Genomic DNA, 15,811 nt, shown 5'->3' with positions numbered 1-15,811 from the left:
GAAGGGACTGTTTCCATGCTGTATCTCTAAACTCCAAATCTGGTGTTCACGGTTTTGAGATTACACTTTCTGGGAGCTGGTACGGACTCGATGGGCCGAATAGCCTTCTTCTTTGTCATGACATTTTCTTTTTGTGGTCCCCACTAACTGCGTCCTTTTGGTCTGTCTCTGGGCTAGTACCAGCAGTGAAATGTCTTCACCTGCAATGATCAAACACCACAAACGTGCAGTAACTCTGCACCAACACACGAGGGCAGCAATGGACAGCCTGACCACAGCCCTCAGATTGAATGAAGGTCCAGGACAAAGCTCGGAGAATATCATCTGTAAACTTCAGAAGCGCATTTTCCTGTTTCCCCCTTTACACCCAAGAATGGGATTAGTCCGGCGATGGCCCAAGAAAGTATCGGAGTTAAAGTGATTTTCCTATTTACCACAGCTGCCCAGTGTAGACGAGACACTCTGCCTCACGGCACCAGAGACCCGGGTTCGATCCTGACCTCAGCTGCTGTCTATGTGGAGTTCTCCTGATTTGCACCAAAGTTCTATAGTTCTATGCACAAGTGCGTCCTACATAACCAAACATGTCATATTAAAGCAAAAGACAAACTGCTGGAGGAACCCAGCAGGACAGGCAGCATCTGTAGAACATAGAACAGGCCATTCGGCCCGCAATGTCTGTACCGAACATGATGCCAAGACCAACTCTTCTTATCTGCCTGCACGTGATCCATATCCCCCCATTCCCTGCATATCCATGTGCCTATCCAACATTTTCTTGAACACCACTATCGTATCAGCCTCCACCATCACCCCAGGCAGCGCGTTCCAGGCACCCACCCCCCTCTGTAACCAAACTTGCCCCGCACACTTCCCAGTTCAGGAACGGCTTCTTCCCAACAACCGCCAGGCTCTTGAACACTACAAACACCAACTAAACTTCAAAGTACAAACTGTCCTGGTCCCACAAGAGATTTCGGCCTTTTGTTTACGTTTTGCTTTTGTTTCAGGTTTGTGGACCAACTAGCATGGTGAAATAATATTGTAAATTGTCCCTCGTGGGTGTAGGATAGTGTTAGAGTGCGGGGCTTGTTGGTCGGCACAGACTTGGCGGGCTGAAGGGCCTATTTTCGCGCTGTATCTCTGAACCAAACACAAAAACAAACCAATAATAATAGTGCAAGATGACTAATCTCTTAAAAATAGCGGAGTCAGGGGATATGGGGAGAAGGCAGGAACGGGGTACTGATCGTGGATGATCAGCTATGATCACATTGAATGATGGTGATGGCTTGAAGGGCCAAACGGCCTACTCCTGCACTTATTGTCTATTGTCCATCAACCAAAGCCCCCAAGTTTATGCAGTTTAGAGCTTCTTTGAGGTTGTGTGTTCAGAAGTCGGAAGAAGGGTCTCGCCCCGAAACGTCACCCATTCCTTCTACCCAGAGACGATGCATGTCACGCTGAGTTACTCCAGCATTTTGTATCTATCATCTTTGAGGATGTCGTGTTTAATAGCCAGATGTCTGTCACTGATGGACTCTGTAGCTCTATACTTGCCCTTCATTCACCTTAAACCACCCAGAGTCACCCTTGATACGAGAAGTCCTCCAGAGGACTTTCAGTGGCTGCAGTCCTATCGCATGCCACTGGGTGGCAGAATAGGACACCAGATCGAGGTCCAATGTCACCTTGATGCAAACATGAACTTTGATGCTACTTCCCAATAGACACTACACATGCAAGAAATTGTTCTTCAAAGGAACCGGCACAGACTGGCCTCCCTCCACGCTGCATCAATCTATAACCTCCAGCTGAAACTTGAACTAAAGCTTTAGACTTTAGAGATACAGTGTAGAAACAGGCCCTTCGGCCCAACAAGTCCGTACTGATCACCAAACACCCTGTGCATGAGCACTACCCTACACACTAGGGATAATTTGCAATTTACAGAAGCCAATTGACCTACAAACCTGCACGCCTTTGGAGTGTGGGAGTAGACCGGAGCACCAGGAGACAACCCACGCAGTCGCGGGGAGAACGTACAAACTCAGTTCACCGCAAAGACAGCACCCGTAGTCAGGATCGAACCCTCGTCTCTGGCGCTGTAAGGCAGCGACTCTACCACCACACCACCGTGCCGCACCAAAGTCGTTTCCCACCTTCCCCATTCACCTCCTCCATCTGGGTGAGTCTTTAACCCAGAGTAGAGGGATCAAGAGCCAGAGGGGAAATATTTAACGACTTAATCCCCTTGCCTACTTTGTTGGCACAAGTAACAAAAGCAACTTTCTTTGCTGGAGACAGACACAAAATGCTGGAGTAACTCAGCGGGACAGGCAGCAGCATCTCTGGAGAGAAGGAATGGGTGACGTTTCGGGTTGAGACCCTTCTTCAAACTGGTGTCAGGGGAGAGGGAGATATGTAGATAAGGATGCATAAGGTGTGAAAATAGGACAAAGGGAATGGGGATCAAGGAACATGTAGAATAGATCATTGTTAGCTGGGAGAAGGTAACAACAAAGCAAACAGAGATAAAATGCAGCTGGGGGACAGTAAGACTGCTCGGAGAACTGGGAAGGGGATAGAGAGAGAGGAAAAGCACCTATGTTTCTGTTCTATGTTTCAATGCTGGCTTTAATACCCATGTTTGTAGGAAGTCTGATTCGGATTGATAGTCTGGGACAGTGCTGATTAGTCACACTTGTCCAAGCATTCAATTCATCCAGGCTCACTTATTAACACCCCCCCCCCTTCCCCCTTCACTTTCCTGATCATCCAGTTCCACCTCCCATCCTCCACCCCGGAATCCTTCAGGATTTTAAACCACTGTTCGTTATCTGTATGATGTGGGAATTTTGCATAAATGAGGGGGTTTTTGTGCAGCTTGTGATCCTCAGAGAACCTCAATTATTGGGTTGTGCCGTTCGTGCCAGTATAACTGTTCCTGGGACCACTGACATTATTGTCAAGTCAAGTCAAGTTTATTTGTCACATACACATACGAGATGTGCAGTGAAATGAAAAGTGGCAATGCTCGCGGACTTTTGTGCAAAAGACAAACAACCAAACAAACTATAAACACAATCATAACACACATATTCTTTTACATAATAAATAATGGAAGGAAAAATGTTCAGTAGAGTTAGTCCCTGGTGAGATAGGCGTTTACAGTCCGAATGGCCTCTGGGAAGAAACTCCTTCTCAACCTCTCCGTTCTCACCGCATGGCAATGGAGGCGTTTGCCTGACCGTAGCAGCTGGAACAGTCCGTTGCAGGGGTGGAAGGGGTCTCTCATGATATTGTTGGCTTTGGAGTTGCGCCTCCTGATGTATAGTTCCTGCAGGGGGGCGACTGAAGTTCCCATAGTGCGTTCGGCCGAACGCACTACTCTCTGCAGAGCCTTCTTGTCCTTGGCAGAGCAATTCCCAAACCAGATGGTAATGTTCCCGGACAAGATGCTTTCCACCACCGCTGCGTAAAAGCACTGGAGAATCCTCGGAGACACTCTGAATTTCCTCAATTGCCTGAGGTGGTAAAGGCGCTGCCTTGCCTTTCTCACGAGTGCTGAGGCGTGTGATGCCCATGTCATATCCTCGGAGATGTGGACTCCCAGATATTTAACACAGTTCACCCTATCCACAGGATCCCCTCAATGGAGTGTACGTCCTCGGATGATGTGCCCTCCTAAAGTCCATGCTCAGCTCCTTTAAGAAAGAACTGCAGATGCTGGAAAAATCGCAGGTAGACAAAAATGCCAGAGAAACACAGCGGGTGAGGCAGCATCTATGGAACGAAGGATGGGTGATGTTTCGGGTCGAGACCCTTCTTCAGACTTTCTTTGGACCCGACACATCACCTATTCCCTCGCTCCACAGATGCTGCCTCACCCGCTGAGTTTCTCCAGCAGGTAGACAAAAGTGCTGGAGAAACTCAGCGGGTGCAGCAGCATCTATGGAGCGAAGGAAATAGTCTGAAGAAGGGTTTTGGCCTGAATCGTTGCTTATTTCCTTCGCTCCATAGCTGCTGCTGCACCCACTGAGTTTCTCCAGCATTATTGTCTACCTTCGATTTTCCAGCATCTGCAGTTCCTTCTTAAACAAGTTTCTCCAGCATTTTGTCCACCTTATTGTTACGAGTGGATTTTTTTTAGCATCCCATCTTTTGTTTCTGCATGAAATCAATTAGCAGTAATATTTTAATTGTTCTCCTGTGTTGGTGTACATAGTTGCTACAACACGTTTCCATCTGCCGATCATTCCCTCATTATCTGGATCTAATCACGTATATCACCTGATTAGATCCCAGTATCTTGTGCCTCCACTCATACAATACGATACAACTTTATTAATCCCAGGAGGGAGATTGCTCTGTCAACAGTCATAAAACACAACAAGACACATGAGACATGACATTGAAGTGACGAGTAGAGAGGATTGGGGATGTGCAAAGATTGGGGGTGGGGAGGGTGAGGGGAGTCAGTCTACCCCATGACAAAAGGGGGAGTTGTTGTACAGGAATGATCTCCTGTGGCGTTCTGTGCTGCATCTTTGATGGAACCAGTCTGTTGCTGAAGGTGCTCCTCAGGTTGACCAGTGTGTCATGGAGGGGGTGAGCTGTATTGTCCAGGATGGTCCCACAGTTTGAGGAGCATCCTCCCCTCCAAGACCAACCTCCCGTGAATCCAACTCCGCCCCCAGGACGGGACCAGCATTCCCGACGAGTTTGTTGATCCTGTTGCCATCGGCAGCCTTCGCCCTGCTGCCCCGGGACACGGCAGCGAAGATGGTGGCAACGATTGGTTAATCACCTTCCAACCTCCATTTAGTTTAGCTTAGGTTAGAGACACAGCATGGAAACAGGCCCTTCGGCCCACCGAGTCCGTGCCAGCCATCGATCACGCGCTCACACTAGTTCTATGTTGTCCCGTTTTCACCTCCATCTCCGACACACTCAGGGCTATTTACAGACGGACAATTAACCTGGGATTAACGTCTTAATGGGAATGCGGGAGGAAACCAGAGCACCCGGAGGAATACCACGCGGTCACTGGAAGAACTTGCAAAGGTTGGGATGGAAGCCAGGTCTCTGGTGCTGTGAGGCAGTGCGTCTACCAGCTGTGCCACTGTGTCACCCCTGTTTCTACCTCCAGCCTCCCCTTCTGCCACACCAACTTGGTCCGTTACTCTGTCTCCATAGATGTTGCCTGACTGGCTGAGTTCCTCCAGCAGTTTGCAGTTTATTCCAGATTACACCACCTGCAGTTCCTTGTGTTTCGCTACAACAATTCGTCACTCCATGGGTTTGATGTAACAGCATTAACTTTAATCGGACTTTATCTTGCACTAAACGTTATTCCCTTTATCATGTGTCCTTACACTGTGGAAGTCTTGATAGTAACCCTGTACAGTCTGTTTGCTGACTGGATAGCAGGCAACAACAAAGCGTTTTACTGTACCTTGGCACATGTGATATTAATAAACCAATGTGGGATAACATCGAGCTGGTGTGAAGGGATGATCGATGGTCGGCGTGGACTCGATGGGCCGAAGGGCCTGATTCAATGCCGTATCTCTCATCAGGGAGATGCAGCTTAGCGGAACATGCTTGCAGGAATGCCCTGATGGTGGTGAAATGAAGAGAGGTGCAGGGAGGTTTGCATGAAGCATAATCAGGGGACTGCACTGTCCGGTGCTTCACACTTGCTCCAAGCACCCGGGGTCGGCTGCGGGAGGCTCCTTTGGGAACATAGGTGGCCGGGCGAGGAGAGGATGTGGGTTTGCTGGTTGACCAAGGGGAGGCGATGGTGGCTGGAGGCCCGCTGCAGCCTGAAGCTCGCCTGAATCTGAGAGAATGGAGCAGCTGGGCTTGTACACTCTGGAGTTTAGAAGGATGAGAGAGGATCTCATTGAAACATACAAGATTGTTAAGGGCTTGGACACGCTAGAGGCAGGAAACATGTTCCCGATGTTGGGGGAGTCTAGAACCAGGGGCCACAGTTTAGGAATAAGGAGTAAGCCATTTAGAACCGAGACGAGGAAACACTTTTTCACACAGAGAGTGGTGAGCCTGTGGAATTCTCTGCCTCAGAGGGCGGTGGAGGCAGGTTCTCTGGATGCTTTCAAGAGAGAGCTAGATAGGGCTCTTAAAAATAGCGGAGTCAGGGGATGTGGGGAGAAGGCAGGAACGGGGTACTGATTGAGGATGATCAGCCATGATCACATTGAATGGTGGTGCTGGCTCGAAGGGCCGAATGGCCTACTCCTGCACCTGTTGTGGAGAGACGCAAGGAGGCCTGCGCTGGTGGCCGCGATGGCGGAGCAGCGCCGAGCTCCCGCTGTACCGCACGCTGCGCCAAGCCGCCGGCACGGTTGCGCACCTTCTGTGTCTGAGCTTCACTGTCGGGATCAAAGATCCGCTCGATGATATTCGGTCGGGATCGGGGTTGGCAATAGGCCGGGGACGAGTGAGCATGAGCAGCATCCTCGAAAGGGGCGGGATCCACGTGTACACGTGGTAGATGTGGCCCGCCATCCCCTCACAGACATGTGTCCTGGCCCCCGATGCAGAACAAGGTTGCCCACCCCTGGAATAAAGCTTTGCCCGTGTTAGAGCAGCGTATAACACCCCAATGTGGTTGTCATAAGATGATTTTAATTCCATTACAAAAAAAAACATGCAATTAGGAGACAGTATTTACAATTTATAAAGAAACATATTTAGCTCTTTGCCTGCATAACACTTATAAATATGATTTACATAATAAAATAAATATGTAAAATTACCAACTTAGCACAGGTTTTAGTTTTGTTAAAAAATACACAGCGTTATAGCTTGAGACACCGAGGGCCTCAATGTCCCTGTGTGTAGTGCACTGTCCTGGTGTTACACTGTTAACTGATGGGGGGGGGGAAGGGGGATACGTGTGTCTGCAGATATAGTCACAAAGCGCCGGAGTAACTCAGCGGGACAGGCAGCGCCTCTGGAGAGAAGGAATGGGCGACGTCTCGGGTTGACTCGAGACCCTTCCCCAGTCGGGGGAAGAGAGAAACGAGAGATATGTGCGTGTAAGGTGTGAAAACGAGAGATCAAAGTGGGCGAAACTGAAGGAAAATGGATGGTTGTGAGCTCGGGGAAAGTGACGATGAGAGGCAGACAATGCAAGATGGAATCAAGAGATAAGGAAACTCTATTTCACACAGAGAGTTGTGAGTCTGTGGAATTCTCTGCCTCAGAGGGCGGTGGAGGCCGGTTCTCTGGATACTTTCAAGAGAGAGCTAGCTAGGGCTCTTAAAGATAGCGGAGTCAGGGGACATGGGGAGAAGGCAGGAACGGGGCACTGATTGGGGATGATCAGCCATGATCACATTAAATGGCGGTGCTGGCTTGAAGGGCCGAATGGCCTACTCCTGCACCTATTGTCTAATGTCTATTGAGGGCAAGGTACATTTACACCAACATGACCTGTCTCTGCACTGTAGACCCTCCAACACTACGAGGAAGTCTAACCCTGGCTACGTTACGGCGTTAACCCAGACTAAGTCCAGCCTTGGGGCACGGGGGAGTTTGAAAATGGTGCCAACACCCGTCGCCTCTTGCATGCGGTGGTCTCAGTGGGACATTTCTGTACACTTTGCCAATTGAGAATTGTTTCGGGTCGAGCCCCTTCTTCAGACTGGTTGGTGAATCAGGGAAGCGAGAGATACAGACGGCGATGTGGAGAGATGAAGAACAAATGAGTGAAAGAGATGCCAAAAAAAAAAATGACAATGATAAAGGAAAACGGGCCACTGTTTAGCTGTTTGTTGGGTGAGAACGAGAAGCTGGTGCGACTTGACGGGTGGGGGAGGGATGGAGAAAGAGAGAGGGGGGAATGCCAGGGTTACTTGAAGCTAGAGAGATCAACAATCAAACCACTGGGCTGACAGCTGCCCAAGCAAAATACTCCAGCATTTTGAGTCTATCTTCGGTTTAAACCAGCATCTGCAATTCCTTCCTACACGTACGCATGTACACGTGTCTGCGTTGTGTTTCTGTGATCCGATCCGTGACAACCAGTAAATTTATTTCGGTAAACACCGCTCCTTCCTTTCTCGTGCCGCGCGTGAAACAATCCAGCGCTCTCCCGCCGCGCCTGGTTTATCTTTCCGTGGCGTTTGCAGGGGTGTGTTGTCTTTAAAAAAATAATTTTGTCTTGTGGTGAGAGGTTGTGTGAGGTTGCAGAAAGTGAAGGAGGAAAGAAAGGCCGGCCCGTCGGGTTCTCCTCCGAGTGTGGGCTCGGACTTCTTTCCCTCGGCCACGAGTCTCGTCAGTCCCGGAGAGAGGCCGGAGGGAGGGGATTGCCTTAGCTCCCGCTGCTCAGCATGCCCAAGAGTTTGCTCACCTCCAAGCCCTGTTGCTGAGCCATCTTCTGTATGTCGAATCCCATGTGCATGAGGAACTGTATCACAGTCATCTCCTGGCCTGTGTACTGGTCCCTGATGGTGGGGCAGGTGGGGTTACAGTGCGGCCAGTGGCAGCTGTCGGTCAGGTGGACCGGGCAGCCCTTCGGCGAGCCCTTGCCGTTGTTCCTGGCGCCGTCCTGCAGGCTCCGGTCCCAACAGTGCAGTGCCCGCGGCAGAGAGACGCCTTTCACCTGAAGGTTCAACCAGTAGCTGGAAACACAAGGAGGAGGGGGGGGGTGTTGTCACAGAGTTATACGGCAGGGAAACAGGGCCACTCGGCCCAACTCACCCGAACCAACGGCAGAGGGCGTAACTACAACTACAGGTGGCGCAGCGGTAGAGTTCCTGCCTCACAGCGCCAGAGACCCTGGTTCGATCCTGGCTACGGGTGCATGGTGTACATAGAACCTGGAACAGTACAGCACGGCACGGGAACTGGCTCTTCAGCCCACAATGTCTGTGCCAAATATGATGACTGATCTCATCTGTCTGAACCTGATCCCTATCCCTCCCATCGCTCTATATGTGGAGCTGCAGTAGAGTTGCTGCCTTACAGCGCAAGGGACCCTTGATAAAATTAATAAAACAGGAACGAGCAAATATTCGACCGTCAAAGAAACAGTGGATTAGATACAGGTCAAAGACAGACACAAAATGCTGGAGTAACTCAGCGGGACAGGCAGCGCCTCTGGAGAGAAGGAATGGGTGGCATTTCGGTTCGACGCCCTGCTTCAGGTCGGGCACGAAACGTCACCCACTCCTTCTCTCCAGAGGTGCTGCCTGTCCCGCTGAGTTACTCTAGAATGTTGTGCCCGTCTCTGGTGTAAGCCAGCATCTGCGGTTCCTTCCTCCCCTAATCCCACCACTTTTTCTGACTTACCTTTTTGTGATAACTTCATGAGACAAACAGGCAGGTGCAAACACGGCCCTGAAATGAAAAATATAGATTGCATTCATTACATTGTAATGATATATCCTGCACCATTCATGTGAAGCACACTGTGGTTTTGGCTCTCAAGTTTGATACACAGAGGGATCTTGGAGCACAAGCCCATAGCTCGATGGCAGTGGACGGTAGATAGGGCATATGACATGCTTGCCTTCATCGGTCGATGCAATAGACAATGTCAAGGCATTGAGTATAAAAGTCAGGCAGGTGTTTAAAACTTTAGCTAAGGTAGACAAAAGTGCTGGAGAAACTCAGCGGGTGCAGCAGCATCTATGGAGCGAAGGAAATAGGCAACGTTTCGGGCCGAAACTCGGCCCGAAACTCGGCCCGAAACGCTGCCTATTTCCTTCGCTCCATAGATGCTGCTGCACCCGCTGAGTTTCTCCAGCACTTTTGTCTACCTTCGTTTTTCCAGCATCTGCAGTTCCTTCTTGAACACCCGGGTCCCATCCAGACTGCTGTCTGTCTGGAGTTTGCACGTTCTCCCCTTGACCTGCGCGGGTTTTCTCCGGGTGCCCCGGTTTCCTCCCACGCTCCAAAGACCAAAGAGGTGTGCAGCTTATTTGGCTTCTCAAAATTGTCGGCACGGACTCGGTGGGCCAAAGGGCCTGAAGAGACATCTGAACAGGTAGATGGAGAGGAAAGGTTTGGGGGACGGGGGGGGGGGGGGATATGGGCCAAGTATAGGCAAGAGTAACTTGCTGGCCCGGGCAACTTGCTCAGCATGGGTGAGTCGGGCCGAAAGGCCTGTTTCTGTGCTGTATAGTTCCCCGACTTTATACTGCACCGAGTAGATTCTTGTCGGACTCTGGGAACTAGAGCAGGGGGGGCAGGGGGGGGGGGTCAGACACTTTTGCCAGCATGGTGACAGGAGACAGAGTGTGTCCATCTTCTGTGCAGTCCTTCATTACAACAGCACTCGGGGAGATATTTGGAACAACTTTACTGAAGCCACAAGCCTTCAGATGTGGGTTTTGTGTCGCACAAACAATTGCGGGGGGAAGATTGCGTAAGAATGTTGGATTTACGCCCTACGTTAGCTGATAGAAATTAACCTTGTCTGGCACAGACTCGCGGTCATTCTACCGAATCTATACCCGCCCAAGTATAATAAGGACTTTGTAAAATGAATTCTCTGATTTTCCTGGCTGGGATCGTGCCCAACTATGAGCGAGTGTCCTTGTGGATGGGGACCAAACAAGCTGAGGTCGAAATGACTGATGCTTTGAAGAAGGAGCAGGATAAATACATGCTTGGGAGTGAATTGCAGACTGTGGATAGGTGTAGACTTAAAATAAGTATAGACGGTTCAGACTTGAACACGACAGCTCTCTGGAAATACCTCCCGGCGTCCCACCCGACTACAGCAGTGTGCCCGAGGTGGACCCCACCAGGAGAAGACAACTGCGCCCATTTAAGGTTCTCAGGCAGCCTGGCTGGGCTTGTACACTCTGGAGTTTAGAAGGATGAGAGGATATCTCATTGAAATATATCAGATTGTTAAGGGCTTGGACACGCTAGAGGCAGGAAACATGTTCAGAACCAGGGGCCGCAGTTTAAGAATAAGGAGTAAGCCATTTAGAACGGAGATGAGGAAACACTTTTTCTCACAGAGAATGGTGAGTCTGTGGAATTCTCTGCCTCAGAGGGCGGTGGAGGCAGGTTCTCTGGGTGCTTTCAAGAGAGAGCTAGATAGGATTCTTAAAAATAGCGGAGTCGGGGGATATGGGGAGAAGGCAGGAACGGGGATGATTGGGGATGATCAGCCATGATCACATTGAATGGCGGTGCTGGCTCAAAGGGCCGAATGGCCTACCGCTGCACCTATACAAGCCAAGCCGCTCCATTCTCTCAGCCACGATGCGATGTTGGATCGGACCCGAAGGGCTGAATGGCCTCATCCTGCCCCCTACAGTATATCTCATGGTCATATGATCTTCTAAAGCCGACTCAAACTTACGGAACATCTTTGAGAGTATTCTTCAGCTCCCGCCCCAAGTTCTGGATGTAGTTCCACTGGCCTTCTTGAACAGGTTGACCAGTGAGATGCACATTGTCCACCATGAGCTGTGCTTCATCAAAGAGCCACTGCACCACGAACAACGGGCCTGTAGTCAGAGAATGACATCATATTTCTCGGTATCTCAACTCCCCTCCCCCCCCTCCCATTTTGTAGCACATGAATGACCATGAGGGGGGGGGGATCTGGAACTAAACCTGTGGGGGGCGCTGCGAGTTGGCTGCCCTGCCAGCAGCGTGTTTGTTATTTCTAGTTTTTATTTGGCTGAACTTTGTTGCCTTCCACCAGATTCAGATTCAATTTTAATTGTCATTGTCAGTGTACAGTACAGAGGCAACGAAATGCATCCACAGTGAAGAATGCTGTGGTGGAAGTTTGTGCTAAATTCTATTGTGTATTGTGTGTTCTTTTTAAGTGTATCGCTGCTGGCAAATTCATTTCACTGCACCTTCGGGTGCATGTGATGAATAAAATTGACTTTGACTTTGACGATCCCCACTCAATCCCCGCACATATCAGTGATGTTAAACAAGACACACACCAAGTGCTAGAGGAACTCAGAAGGTCAGGCAGGATCTGTGGTGGGAATGTACAGGCTGTGTTTCGGACCGGGACCCTCCTGCTGAAGAAGTGTCCCGACAAGTCCCATCTGCCCTATCCATATCTATAAAAATACTGGCCAGTGACCATTAAATTAAATACTGGCTCACTTTGTGCCCATCTTCCTCTTTTCCAGTATTTTTAAAGATATGGAGTAACTCACTCAGTGGGTCAGGCAGCATCTCTGGAGAGAAAGGATGAGTGACGTTTCGGGTCATCGGGACATAGTCTGAAGAAAAGTCCCGACCCAAAATGCCTCCCATCCTTTTTTCCCCCAGAGATGCTCCCTGACCCGCTGAGTTACTCCAGCACTTTGTATCCGTCTACAACATAAACTAGCGTCTGCAGTTCCTTTCTACACACTGGAAAGAGGAAGGTCATAGGTGAAAGTTCACCAGTCAAGAGTAATCTGATTTTCTCTCTGAATCAGAGGAGCCTTCATCTCATGAGTAACTAGGCCGCCATTTCTGGTCGTTCCAGACACTGCAGACATATGAGTATGTCTGGTATTATAGAGCCCTCGGGTGATACAGTGTGGAAACAGGCCCTTCAGCCCCACTTTCCCATGCAAGATGCCCCACCCATACTAGTCCCACCTGCCTGGGCTTGGCCCATTTCCCTCTAAACCCGTCCCATCCATGGTTCAACCTGTCCAATTGTCTCTTAAAGCCGTTATGACAGGACTCAACAATCTCCTCCGGCAGCCCGTTCCATACACCCACCACCCTTTGTGTATAAAAGATACCCCTCAAGTTCCCATTAAATACTTCCCCCCCCCCCCCCCCCCCCACCTTAAAAGGTTTCGGGAAGACGACCATTGATGTTGTTTAATGTTGTGAACTTACTTCTTAACGTGGGATAGATTTTGTATCCGAAGAAGCAGTTCCACTCTTCCCCATCCTTGAATTGTTCCCGGCATCTTTCTGGCACGACTCCATTCCAATAGCTGAAAGCAGAAAATGATTTTTGTTTTGTTTCATTCGATGTTGACAAGCTCTAGTTATAGTTTGTTTTAGAGATACAGCGCGGAAACAGGCCCTTCGGCCCTTCGAATCCGCGCCGACCAGCGATCCCCGCATATTAACACCTATCCTTAATTCCGGGGATGGCGGGACTGACATAAGCTGTGAGAATGGAGCAGCTGGGCTTGTACACTTTAGAAGAATGAGAGGGTATCTCATTGAAACATATAAGATTGTTATGGGTTTGGACACGCTGGAGGCAGGAAACATGTTCCCGATGTTGGGGGAGTCCAGAACCAGGGGCCACAGTTTAAGAATAAGGAGTAAGCCATTTAGAACGGAGACAAGGAAACACTTTTTCTCACAGAGAGTTGCGAGTCTGTGGAATTCTCTGCCTCAGAGGGCGGTGGAGGCAGGTTCTCTGGATGCTTTCAAGAGAGAGCTAGATAGGGGTCTTAAAAATAGCAGAGTCAGGGGATATGGGGAGAAGGCAGGAACGGGGTACTGATTGGGGATGATCAGCTAATGATCGCATTGAATGGCGGTGCTGGCTCGAAGTGCAGAATGTCGTTAAACTTAGAACAGCCCTCTGATATTCCTAAAATTATTCGTTTTGCATCTGACTCCAGTTGAATTTTAAGTGTTTTCGAGATGATATCGAATAGTCCCGTCCACAAAAAGAAAGTTAAATCTGAACCAAGACATCTTTCCTCTGCAGGTTCCTGTGATCAGTGCAATTTCCCAACGGGAGAGGGTGGCAGGAAAATGTCTCACCTTATCCCCTTCTTGATCGCTTCACTGGGAGAGCATGATATGGTGTCGATGCAGTCCGTCCTCTGGTATTGCTTGTTGTCGAGGAACCAGCCCGAGTCGGCCAGCCCGCGCACCTGCACTCCACGTACTCCCAACTCCTCCAGCAGCTCAGCCACTCGATCCACATTCAGGAGAACGCCAGTCCCCCCAGCACTAGACAGACACAATCAGCGAGGCGTTAAACATAGAAAGTTAGAAAATAGGTGCAGGAGTAGGCCATTCAGCCCTTCGAGCCAGCAGCACCATTCAATATGATCATGGCTGATCATCAAAAATCAGTACCCCGTTCCTGCTTTTTTCCCCATATCCCTGGATTCCAGTGAAAACAACTAGTGAATTGGCCTCCACTGCCTTCTGTGGCAGAGCATTCCACAGATTCACAACTCTCTGGGTGAAAACGTTTTTCTCATCTCAGTCCTAAATGACCGACCTCTTTGACCCCCTGGTTCTGGACCCTCCCAACACCAGGAACATTTTTCCTGCATCTCGCCCTGTCCAATCCTTTAAGAATTTTATATATTTCTATAAGAGATAGGCAGAGATAGATTCTTGATCAGTACGAGTGTCAGGGGTTATGGGGAGAAGGCAGGAGCATGGGGTTGGGAGGGCGAGACAGATCAGCCATGATTGAATGGCGGAGTAGACTTGATGGGCCGAATGGTCTAATTCTGCTCCTATCACTTATGAACTTACAACCGCAGCTGCAATGCCTTTCACAACACCATTGATGTAACCAAGGATGTGATGCTGAGGATAGACACAGTGCTGGATTAACTCAGCGGGTCAGGCAGCACCTCTGGAGTTCGTGGATAGACGTGGATAGCGGGCAAGGCGACCTTTCCAGTTGGGCCCCTTCTTCAGACCCGAAACGTCACCAATTCCTTTTCTCTAGAGATGCTGCCTGACCCGCTGAGTCACTCCAGCATTTGCTGTCTATCATCAGTATAAGCCAGCATCTGCAGTTTCTTCCAGGAATGAATGTAGAACAGGCTTTCATTTCAAATCCTAATGATCGTGGAATTTTAGACTTTACGTTGGGCTTTAGACTTCAGAGATACAGCATGAAAACAGACCTTTCAGCCCACCGAATCCGCGCCAACCAGCGATCACCTCGTACACTAGCACAACCCTACACACCAGGGACAATTTACAATTTTTACCTCGGCCTTTTAACCCACAAACCCGCGGGTCTTTAGAGAGTGGGAGGAAACCAGAGCACCCGGAGAAAACCCACACGGTCACGGAGAGAACGTGCAAACATCGTACAGGCAGCACCGAACCCGGGTCTCTGTCGCTGTAAAGGGCCTGTCCCACTGTATGAGTTTACCCGAGCTCTCCCGAGTTAAAAAAAAAAATCAAACTCGTGATAAGTACGTAGAATGTACGTAGCGGGTACGTCGGAGCTCGGGACGTCTCTTAGCGGCTCGTAACGCTAACAGCAGGTACTCGGGAAACGCGGGAAGCTCGTGAAGTTTTTTCAACACGTCCACGAGAGCCCCGAGTACCTACGAGCGGCTATTACCGTAACTCTCCGAGTTTGAATCAGGGGAAACTCGGGAGAACTCTTGAATTACCTCGTACAGTGGGACAGGCTCTTAAGGCAGCGACTCTACCGCTGCGCCACCGCTCCACTCGTTCTTGACCTCCAGACTGATTGCTTCCACTTCTCTTGTGTCCTCCAGCAGTTCCATTCACGTTTACGGTTTGTGGATGTTACTGTCAAAGCCTGCGTTTGTTATTATAAATCTCTGTCTGTCTGCCAGGCACAATTCAAAGGGCCGTCAGCGTTCAACTCCACTAACTGGCCTGGATCCCTCCACAAGTCAGACTGGATAAGCTGACAGCCGGATTCTCACAACACACACAGGCTGCTTCAACATTACTAACGTTGACCCGATTTAAAAAACTTTTTTTTTTTTAATCCAAAATTATTTTGGCAAATTGAATTTGAAATTTCTCAGCTGCTTTGGGGGATGATCTGAACTCAAGTCTTCAGATCCACGGATCTACCCCTCATGGGCCT

At 49.6% G+C, this 15,811-nt stretch overlaps 1 protein-coding gene and 1 long non-coding RNA gene across 2 annotated transcripts in view; one reads left to right on the top strand and one right to left on the bottom strand.

Annotated features, from left to right (window-relative positions):
• Window positions 1–15,811, top strand: part of LOC129708206 (uncharacterized) — a 79,278-nt gene that overhangs the window by 34,752 nt on the left and 28,715 nt on the right. The gene's annotated exons all lie outside the window — the stretch shown is intronic.
• notum1a (notum, palmitoleoyl-protein carboxylesterase a) overlaps window positions 6,636–15,811 on the bottom strand; it is a 43,154-nt gene continuing 33,978 nt past the window's right edge. The window contains exons 7-11 of the mRNA XM_055653820.1: window positions 13,750–13,941; window positions 12,859–12,959; window positions 11,354–11,501; window positions 9,325–9,372; window positions 6,636–8,654 (exon numbers count right to left, since the gene is read on the bottom strand). Of these exons, the coding sequence (XP_055509795.1) occupies window positions 8,345–8,654; window positions 9,325–9,372; window positions 11,354–11,501; window positions 12,859–12,959; window positions 13,750–13,941 (799 nt within the window). The 3' untranslated portion in view covers window positions 6,636–8,344. The remainder of the gene's footprint in view (window positions 8,655–9,324; window positions 9,373–11,353; window positions 11,502–12,858; window positions 12,960–13,749; window positions 13,942–15,811) is intronic.

The sequence above is a fragment of the Leucoraja erinacea genome, chromosome 23, assembly GCF_028641065.1.
Source record: "Leucoraja erinacea ecotype New England chromosome 23, Leri_hhj_1, whole genome shotgun sequence".
Classification (NCBI taxonomy): Eukaryota; Metazoa; Chordata; class Chondrichthyes; order Rajiformes; family Rajidae; genus Leucoraja; species Leucoraja erinaceus.
Note: the sequence above shows the minus strand (reverse complement) of the source record. Positions and strands in the feature narration are given on the sequence as shown.